The sequence below is a fragment of the Halictus rubicundus genome, chromosome 5 (assembly GCF_050948215.1).
Source record: "Halictus rubicundus isolate RS-2024b chromosome 5, iyHalRubi1_principal, whole genome shotgun sequence".
NCBI classification, from domain to species: domain Eukaryota; kingdom Metazoa; phylum Arthropoda; class Insecta; order Hymenoptera; family Halictidae; genus Halictus; species Halictus rubicundus.
The window spans coordinates 4,383,078-4,394,016 of record NC_135153.1 but is presented as its reverse complement, the minus strand read 5'-3'; the positions used below and the strand labels follow the sequence as shown (position 1 = coordinate 4,394,016).

The window sequence follows — 10,939 nt, the reverse complement described above, 5'->3', positions numbered from 1 at the left end:
GTTTGCTAGGCACCCTATATGCATCGCGGAGGTCGTTGACGGGTCTGCGCCGCGCCACGGAGAGAAAAGGGTGTTGTATCGCGTGGTTCGCAAGTGAACGACACCGATGCCGGCGAGCGTTCACGGGAAACGCGGTGCATCGTCGCTGGTAGCCGCTGGAAACGAGCGACCGGGGATAAATCGAATCGACGAGGCACGCACGTTCGACCCGTAACATATCAGAATTTACCGTGGAAATGTAAATTTTACTACCCCCGAGGTTGGGGGATGGTAAAAATTCATATTTCCAACGAGTCCGGGACCAATAGGTTCGAACGAAGAGCACGGACATCATTCAATTAAACAAGCTGTGACAGAATGAAAGAGCAACCCTCGGGTTTCGAGGCGTCTCAGTCTGCCGCCGCTAGATGGAGCTAGGATACCGAAGCTAGGTCCCGGGCTGGCAATCACCGCCGTGGAAAATCGGTGGTGCAGCCGGCGCGGCGCGGCGCGGCGTTTCACCGGCGGATCTATAGGGAAACTTCGCGAAGGCTCGAGCACGAGCCGGTAATACGGAGGGGGTTGCAAGCCGGTAGAGACGAGTACACGCGTCCGTATCCGGAGGCGAACGAAGCGCGGCGCTCTCGGCCGGTAGGTGCGCTCACACTTTGTACGCCGGTTGGTCGTCGAGTGGTGGGGAGGGGTGGTACGTGGCCACGTGACCCGACCGACCAATCGGCGCGGCGCATAGCCGGCGTCCGGCACATGGCGGCGCGCCGGCTGTAGCACCCGCAGTCGCAGTACGTCGCAGTCAATCGCAGTGGTAACACGAGCGAGAGGGTAGTTGCACGCGCCTGCCTTCGAAAGGAAAGATCGCGGTGAGGGAGAGACAGCGACAGCGAGAGAAAGGGAGAGAGAAGGATAGAACGCGCGGCGAAGAGAGAAAGAAGGATCGAAAAGAGAGAGAGCGCGGCGCCCCTTGCCTCCGTTTTCAGTGCTTCAGTCGCGCGACGACGCTCTCGGACGCTTTAGTCAGTCGGCCGGTGACGAGGCTCCCACAACGTGATACACGCGCCCGTTACGTTACGTTACGTTACGTCGTCCCGTCGAAGGCGAGAACGAGAAAGCGAACGAGAGACATACACACACACAGGATAGGAACGGAGAAGAAAGGACGAACGAACGAATTCTTTCATATATATATACATATATATATATACATATATACATGTATATATATATACGCACGTACATATAGTGTTATACAGATATATGTATATCGGTTAACATACAGAAATATACACGAAGAAAGCTAAACACGAGTATCTGCCGGACGATAACGACGACTACGACGACGACTTTGACGGTTGCTAGTCGCGAGCTCTCGAAACACGAATATCATTTACGAACTGCTACAACACGACCAGTGCGAATATCGAGAGAGAGAGAGAGAAGGCCATTTTCGTCGCTGGCATTACCACGCGGTGAAAGAAAGCGCGCCCGCGCGAGTGAGACGGAACGATCGACGAGAAAAGGACGGTGCGATCGTGGACGAGACACGAGATTACGAGCGGGTAGCCCACACGTTTCCAGTGTGCGAGCAACACTCACGCCGTGCGGCCGAGTATCGTGCGCGCCGCACCGAGTAGGAGGGACCCTGGGCGAAAACGGGGAAAAAAAAAAGAAAAGAGGAGCAACACGCAGATAAAAGCGATCACCGGCGGCGAGTCAACGATTTTATTTTTGTACGGTGCATCGTTGGTTTTTCTCTTTTCCGGGAGTACAGCCGGTTTCTCCTCGTTAACGGCCGCGGGTCTCGCGTGAGACAAATAAACCCACGCCACTCTAGTCCTTCGTCCTAAATAATCGCGCTCGCGTGTGTGTGTGGTGTACTGGCTCCGCGCGCGCGCGCGCGCATGTGTTTTATATTGTTGTCCGATCGTTTCGAAAGCGAAGACTTTATATCGGCGCGGATGAACACCGTTCGATCGTACGAAAACGAAGATACTACATGCGAAAGGTGCATAGAATAACGACGCACGGATTGTGAGGATCGGTAAGCTTCGAGAGAGAGAGAAAAAGATCGAAAGAAAATCAGTGCGAGGATCGACGAATTGCAGAGATACTGTGGTTCGAAATCTGTGCAAATACGAACATAATACACACACACGTTATTATTGACATTGACGGTGCGAACGAAACGCGACAAGTTTGAATCGAACAGCATAATGCCGACTAGTTTGTTCAGAGAAATGGATCGCGGCGCCAATGGCGGTCCTGCCACTTCCCTCGAGGACCAACGGGCCCTGCAATTGGCGTTGGAATTATCTATGCTCGGTCTCGAGGGTACTGCCGGATGCCCGGGCACCGGCACAGGAACCGGCAACGGAACAACCAACGACCCGGACCCTCTGCAAACGACACCAGCTGGTGTTTTCGAGGAGGCACGCTCGAAGAAGAGCCAGAACATGACCGAGTGCGTGCCGGTGCCTAGCAGCGAGCACGTGGCGGAGATCGTCGGCAGACAAGGTAAGCGCGAACATAACCTCCTCGAATCCCGTGGATCCGACCTCTCGCTGTCGCGAGGTTCGCGATGGCGGAACGTTACCGGCATTACGGCCGCTATACACATTCGCTCTTGACGTCGGCTTTACTCGCACAGTCACATGTTCTAACCCTTTACGGTTCGCCGGTACACACTCCGTACCAGCGAAGCGTTATAATAGAAAAATAACGTCACCGGCGACAGTGGCGTAGTCTGGTACCTTTCATCGCGAAACTTTATAGAGTATTCGATCGTTTACAATGAGAATACATTGTTTTTAGAATTATACCTTATAAAATCCTATGAATCCGCACCGATTCAAATGGTAGCAGCCAGTGCGATTTCAGTTTGGTGGAAATGTCGTACATTTTTGGAAGACTCGAAATTGTGTTTTGTTGTCTTTTTTTTTACTCGTAAGTGAAACCAACTCAAACTCGATACCCGTAAGGCCAATTTGTAGAGATACGAAACATAGATCCGAATTGAAATTAAGTGGATTTTTTTTTTAAATGCTAATATTAGATTTACAATGTAATTAGTCGCGCAACACAGAAAGTTAATCTTGTAGACCGGCCGCGCCGATGTTCACGCGAAAGCCTATGCGGTTTGCAAATTGTATATACATTGGGTTAGCGCGAAATTATATCACGATAAAATTCAATCGTGGAATATATGACACCCGCGGTACTTTGTTGTAAGCTGATTTAGTCATTTAGTTTCCGTCTACCGAGTGCCACGTACACTATAATTGCTCTATGCACATAGTTCGGAGATAATGGAACTCGTTAAAGAAGCATTGCGCTGTCTGCATTTACTTATCGTAATTATCAGAATTTTAGTGGCAATGGTGATCATTAGATGGCGGATGTTTATGCAAAATAAAAATGTTGTAGATAAATTGTAAGAAACAAGAGCCAAGTAAAAAGCTCTAATAATTTTGGTAAGTTGAAAATAATACATTGGCGATTCTAAATTCTCTTCGTCTTTTCACTATTTCAAATTGTACTTGCCTAATTTTTGTCATAAATGTATAAAATCCGCAGTCTAGTCAATATTTATTCAAATACATTTCATCGTTCATTATTCAAATAAGAGACACTCTAACTCGATTATAATATATAGACAGCGGGTCTTTATGCGAAATAAATATTTTCTGAATTGTGACAAACTGGAGTGAAATAGAAACTGATTTTCTTTCTTAATATGTTTAATAGATTGAAATTAACATTACAGTATTTTTAGATTCTTTTACTGTTTTAAATTACTCATTTTTGCAATAAATGCAGAAAATCCGGAGTCTAGTGATACACCACATAGAAATCGGTGAAATTCAATTAATTCTTACACCTTTTATCACGAAGAATATAAACTTAAGGAGATTTACTTTTCGATCAAAATCATCAGAGTGTGGGAATTAAATTTTTTACCGTAGGTCGAAATATTATTTTCCTGTCGAAAGTTCATCAGCATATTCTTCATAGGGTGTCGGGTGCGCAGAAACTTGTATTGCAAAATTCCATTCGTTTCTTCGATATGAAAAATTCCTTAAGATCGGGGGAACAGGACGTGGTAAATTTCTTTGTCTGTCTACAGGATAGATTCGTCATTGTATCACAATCATAAGTAGCCGATGTTTGTCAAGCGAACAAACACGGCAAAATAACGATTATCTATACAATCTGTCACGCAGCTCGTTACGGTACGATCTCGACTAATCGCTTTCAAAAGTGTATATCGTTCGATTAATATTTTGACATCTGCGCATTAACAGCATACAGTCTTTGTCTTCGCGTAGACGTTCCCATAGAATTCACTGAGAAAAACGCATCCTCCGTTATATGTTAGTCGCCATTGAAATCGTCGGGAGAAAAAAGTGGCGTCCCGTGTGCAACGATCCAACGTGCGCGGAGTCATCCTTCAAAATCAATAACGATTTATCGTGTCGGATAAATTTAAAAATCGAAAAGTAAACTCAAAATCGTGACTCGATAAATTATGATTGTATGGAGCCGAGCTGATGGATACGAATCGTTCGACCGCGCGTCAACAAAGATATTCGTTGTGCTCTTTCGCAGATAGTACCGCGCTGCGCAGCGCGCCGCGCCGGTGCGAATGTCGAAAGTGACTTCCGGGTAGTCTCACGGTGGGCGTAAAACGTGTTCGGATACTTTTGCGGTCCAGTAATAGTGCATCGGGGGAGGCAATTCTAGTCGTGGCAATACATACTTTAGGCTAAACTCAGGATTTTGTCTCTTTTATCGTGAAACGATAAAAACAACACAACTTTTTACGTTCCTCCTGTACGCACGAATTTTTACATAAAGGAGGAACTGAGCTTTGTTATCGGCGTGAAAATGTTAAGACATCTCGTAAGTAAGGCGTGTGATCGTTTGATACATGAAAAAGTAATCGTAACCTACTCCTATACACTTTTTCCCATTTTGAACAGTCTGTAGAATAATGCGTGAAACACCATGAAATTCGCATTACAAAAATATCAATTCAAAATATCCTATGTCAATTCTACCAGGGGTGTGAGAGAAGTTTCTAAATTTTTATGGAAAATTTATTTTTCAATAAACAAATTATCTTGCAATAGACGTAATTTTCTAAATAAAGAAATAGCAACACATTTTCCAAGGGTGTGCGAGAACTTATTTTTAGATTCGTGGAGGTAGTCATCATGCAAAACAAAAATGTTCTGCATTAGTTACAAGGTACTGGAACCAAAATAAAATTTTCTTCTTCCTTCTGCAATTGAAGGGTTCTGAAGAACGAGGGCGTTTCCGGTATAATTGTGTTTTCAGATATCAGGTTTCGAAGTTTTATTTCATTAATAAAACCGTAATACCAATAGCATACTTTTCAAAAGAATGTTGAGTGAATTTTATTGTTAGCGATGAATGACATGACGACAAAATATATATTAATTTTAGTCTGAATAAAAAATGGTGTAATAATAGAAAATTGATTCTGGACGCTCTTTTTCCGTTTATTGGATTTCCTCTTGACAGGAAGTATTTAGTCAGATATTGCGTACATATAAAATGTTATATTTTAAATACATAGAAGAACTTACATGTTGTATTGAAGATTATGAGATTTTTTAAACGTTATCTATGTAAAAAAATACATTTTAATTTTTATACACGACAAAGTCTAATCGTTATTTCCAATAATTTTCCGTATTTTTACGGCATGCTTTTGTCCACATGTTGTAAAAAATTTTCAATATGTTTCACCTGTACCCATAAGCGGAACAGCAGGATTTTCGGCGGAAATTCTGCGGACAAAATTGGTTGTATATTGCCTAAAACAAAAGACTCACAAGCTCTATTGTACTTTTGTGATGCGTACAAATGGACATATATTTTAACATTTTGTACAACTGAATTTGAAATTTTGAATTCTTTATTGTTGATTTTGGAATGGAAAATCCAATGATTTTAAATGCATCTTTCCAATTATGAACATAAAGTAACATAATACGCTTGATCACAAGAGTTTTCAGATTTCTCCTATACTTTGCAAAGTTACGGTCGAGAAGAAAATTTCTTGATTCTTTTCATATTTAACGAGAAATTTCTATATAAGCGTTTAATTTGTCGTTTTTTTCTCTCCAATTATTATTACACAAGGTTGATAATTCATTGGCATATACAGTCAGGTGTATAGGTTCTAAAATTGCAATAAAAGGAAAAAAGGGCATTTGTCACCTATATTCGTAAGAACCCTTCAATTATCTTACACTGCCTACTGTTTTCCATTTCACCGGCACATTTTTGTTCAAACCAAACATATAAAATATGGCGGCGTTCATCACTTTCTTTTAATCTCCGGCTACAAAGTTGCATCGACTTCGCCATGCTATCGGTTATAGTGACAAGCGAAAGGAATATGAATGCTAAATGTACAGTCAATCGGATTTCGCGATATCGTATCGTTTTCCAATCGCTGTGGCCAATTTCGATTTTGTCGGTACAATGCTAGAAAAGGCGCTTGGTGCAGTAAGCTACGGTCAAATAATTTCTCTACGTTTGGGAGCCAGCAGTAAAATTCTCGCGAGTACGATCGCGTGTTTTTATTTTTGCATTGCAGCATTTATTCTCTTACGTACTGAGATAAATCTCCCGCTAAGCTCGACGCAGTGGGTGGTAGGAGAAGGGTTGGATCGTGGACATTTGATCGAGTGGATTTCAGTGAAATTGTGGATTACTACTAGGGTAAGGGACCCAACTACTGCGCTTATATTAATTGTACTTATTTTTAATGAATATTAAGATATATGGCATTAACTGATTTTAATGAAACAAAATTGAATATCTCTTTTTAATTTAACCCTTAGCATTCGAATGGCGACTGTAAGGCGCTACTAAAAATTGCTGTATCATTGTTCAAAATATTTTTTACATTATTAAATTCGTTTGTATTTAATAAATTTCTAAACACTACAGAATTGTAGAGTAAATTGCACCATTTTCGTATGTATAACATGAAAAATAGAAATGTTTCGTTTTGGAGATAAAACAGCTTCGAGTGCAAAGGGTTAATATTTGTTATGCTTTAAAAATGAATATAATTAATATGGGCGCGGTACATAGTTGGTACCCCCACAGTAATTGGGTGCCTCGACCTGTATTTTGAAAAGTGCCAGACTAGAAAATCCCCGAAGCCGGCGATCGAGAGCGACAGGACGCGTACGACGCCGTTCGTTTGCAGCGTTTACGTAAGTCGAAGTCGCGGCGAGTACTTTATTTTGCATTCCTTGTTACCCGGAATCTGCCCGCCGCGTATAGCACCGCCGACAGACAGTTCATTGGCACGGGCGTGAGCGTGCACGCTGCGAGGAGCCGCGGTATCAAGTAATGGTGCAATTAAAACCAATCTAACTTCGAAAAGCAAATTTGTTCGGTGAGCCCCGGTGGATCGTCGTACAGTGAACCCTGTCGTAGGTCGTGGCCGTTCATCGACTACCTTTGCGACGATCACGGCGACGTACATCTTCTTCCGTTGTATCGGGGAAAACAGTGTGGGAGGGGAACACAGGATGGGTGGACAGAGAAAAAGTACAAAGACGGAAACGAAAAGAACTTTGTTTACGCGTTTCTCGATTTCGGCTATACCACGAGTCGATGTCGTCTACTAAATGAAAAAGCGCCATGGCGTTCACCGAAACAGCAAAATCTCTCGGTGGTTCTTTTCATCCCGTTGTTTTCTCTGCGCGACACCATTTTCAGGAATTGTGTCAGGAATAGCCGCGGTTTTGCCACTATTTCAGGGCACAACGACGTTTCGAACGACGCGGCCGGTTAGCGGGACCCGTCATGGCGGACGCAGCGCGGCGTTTCGCGAAATTGCGGGAGCCTGCGCGGCAACGTTTCTCGTCGGCTCAGCTCGAAATGATCGAAACGATCGAGTTTCCGCGGGATCTCGCCGGTAACGCTGCTCGCCGGATTGTGTACACGAGCCGTGTAATTGTTATTATCCGGTAGCGTCGCGATTAAGCAGTGTTTACGGTAGCTGGCGGCCTGCCGGGTCTCGATAGAGGACACGGAACCTCGGCGACCGTTAAGCTTCCGAAATTTCAAACAAAACGCTCGCCTGAAAGTTTTACGAGCCCCATCTTCCTCCCAAATGTCACAGCACGGTTTTCCGAACCACAAACAAAGTCGACAGACGTCCAAGTGACGCGGCCGATGCAACCACACGCCACTTCCGGCACTTCACGCACAAGCAACTTGGTTCTCCATGCGCGCGTAGTCGACGTAGAAAATAACAGTTGTCGTGTTCGGAGATACTTTATATAATATAATTATAATTTAATTGTTTAATGTTGCTTCAACATCAACGGTCATTAGCAACACGGTACATTTTCTTACAATATATTATACATATTTGTATCCTTGATATACTTGGCAAGACCGGCGATATACTCCTTAGAACTTAACAGAATGGGTAAGGATCTAGGCAACTTAGCATTTTTCCTTTCATTCTCATACTTTTTGCATTCTATTATTAGGTGGTTTATGTTAATTGGTACTTTACATATCTCGCAGATCGTATTTTCTTTCTTATTTTACAAAAATGAATGGGTTATTTCCGAGTGCCCAATTCTGATTCTAGAAATTGAAGTTTGAATTTGACGATCTACTGGACTTGGAAATTTGTGCCACTCAAAATCCGCTCCTTCATTATGGTATTTGGAGATATTTTATTGGACAATCAAGAGGAGTTTTAACAAATGCGTTTCGATCTCTATAATCTATACTCGATACTAGGTGACGTTTTATTTTGGATACGTGTGAAATGGGTTAGATATCGGGTAAGGGATCCAATTACTGTGCCTATATTAATTATGCTTATTCGTAAAGCATAATGAATATTGAAAACGAGATATTAAATTTTTCTCATTAAACATCAGTTAATATATATGCATCCCGTTTTTAATATTCATCATGCTTTAAAAATAAATATCATTAATATAGGCACAGTAATTGGGTCCCTTACCGTAACTGCATTGCAGATATTTATGCAAACACAGATGTTTACCGACTAATTTCATTCCCGAGTTTGAACAATTAAGAATGCTAGGCATGCATATAAACGACTTGATATAACTTCATATAACAATTGTGTGCATTGATTTCACGGCACAGGAACTGCGTAAAAATGGTTTTCTTTCCTTACAAACTCGAACAAAGCACAGATACGGCAAACGATTTCTTAAAATGTAAGAATAAAAATGATATCGTTTGTTTAAATTCATAAGCTTCGTGTAAAATTGCAGAAGATAAACCACGTTTCATTTCACACCGGTCCGTAAATGTTTAATCGGTTTCTGTGCGATAACATTTTAATTTTCGGACGCAATTGTCAAGAAAAATTCCATTTGCAACAAATGCAGCGCGGGTCGCGTCGTTCGTCCGAAAACGTTCGTCGACGACATCGTCCCGAAGGAGAGAGGAGGTTTCCGCGGAAAAGTTAATCTGTCTAAAAGCTGGCATTTCTACGGAGAAATTCGAAACTCGCATCCGTGGGACGCGCACGGTTCCACCGTGTTCCGTGACGTGTTTTGAAATTAAGAAAAGCTGAGCGGCCGCGGCGTGGCGCCACGTGGCTTGCCATTTAAATCTTACCGTCTGTCAGAGATCGTGCACCGCGATAAATAATCTCGTAACTCCGATCGCGGCGATCAATACCGAGCCTGCGGCCGCCGTTACATCTACCTCCGCGAGATCTCTGCGCTTTTACCGATTAATCTCGGAGATAATACAAAGAAGGACTATTTTTTCTTTTTTTTTTTTCTCTCCGGGCACAGCGTCGCGGCGGCGTTACCAATCGTTTAACAAACACTTTTCGATTTCTCCTCGAACCACGGTGGGAATTCGACGCTCGCCGAATGGGATTAAAATCTTTTTCAATATAATATTTCCATGCATATTCCGATGGAATATGGAACGCGCGTAAATATACACGGAAGGGGCCGCCTATCGATAGCACGTGCCCCCGATCGATCATCTGCGTCTCGTTCCTGGCCACCGGGCGTATCTGTCGTCCCGTACGAGTGCGCGTGCGCGCGCAATTCTACCGCGCGAGAGATACAATTTTGCAAACGCGGAATTGGACGGCCGCCAAGCCATTCGGTTCGGCCCTATCGAGCGTGCGTGTCCCGTCGAATTAGAATTCCATAAAAACCGTGAATTCCTTTCCTTATTCGGGTCGCCGTTAAATCATTCTAACTCTCGTTAAATCGTCATCGGACGCCGCTAATTAATGACCAATTCATTAACTACTCAATCCTTCAGGGACGACGACCGATCTCCAGTTTGTTTCTACCACGAGCGGCGTGGTATGATGTTACCATAAGCTCTCGATGATTTAGATATTTTCCATAGCTATCTGAACACATTGTTTACCGGCGACTATTCCATCATTTTTTAATTTTTTCGGTCCGTGGTTGATGATTTTTTAATGGACCTAATCCATTAAAGAATAACCTTAATCCAATTATTTCATTCGGGATCATTGTGTGAAAGATTTTTAAGCTTCCTTTTAGCACAGCACAATTATTGAGAAGCCCATTAACGAAAAGAAGGCCTTTATCACCAAACTTTTTTATTATTATATCGAAGTACAGAAATGACTGCAAGTAAAAGAACTTCATATTTCAGCATTATAAGAAAAAATCAGAATTACTACTTTCATCTCCAACAACACCCTCCATTTCTATTTTTTAGCTAACGAATAATGATAGTGACCAACAAAGTTGAGCGTATGCATACGGCTCCGGTGATAGTGACCAGGAAAATTGAGCTTATATATATGCTAATGATGCAAATTTGTTAAGAGGCTTCGGGCAGATAAAGTGTTAATAACAAACAATAATACAGGAAATCGTGTCGCTAATAGTTTGAC

At 42.8% G+C, this 10,939-nt stretch overlaps 1 protein-coding gene across 1 annotated transcript in view; it reads left to right on the top strand.

Moving 5' to 3' along the window:
- Positions 1 to 775: 775 nt before the first annotated feature.
- The window catches only part of LOC143353991 (RNA-binding protein MEX3B-like), a 108,307-nt gene continuing 98,143 nt past the window's right edge, over positions 776 to 10,939 (top strand). The window contains exon 1 of the mRNA XM_076787642.1: positions 776 to 2,508. Within this exon, the coding sequence (XP_076643757.1) occupies positions 2,208 to 2,508 (301 nt within the window). The 5' untranslated portion in view covers positions 776 to 2,207. The remainder of the gene's footprint in view (positions 2,509 to 10,939) is intronic.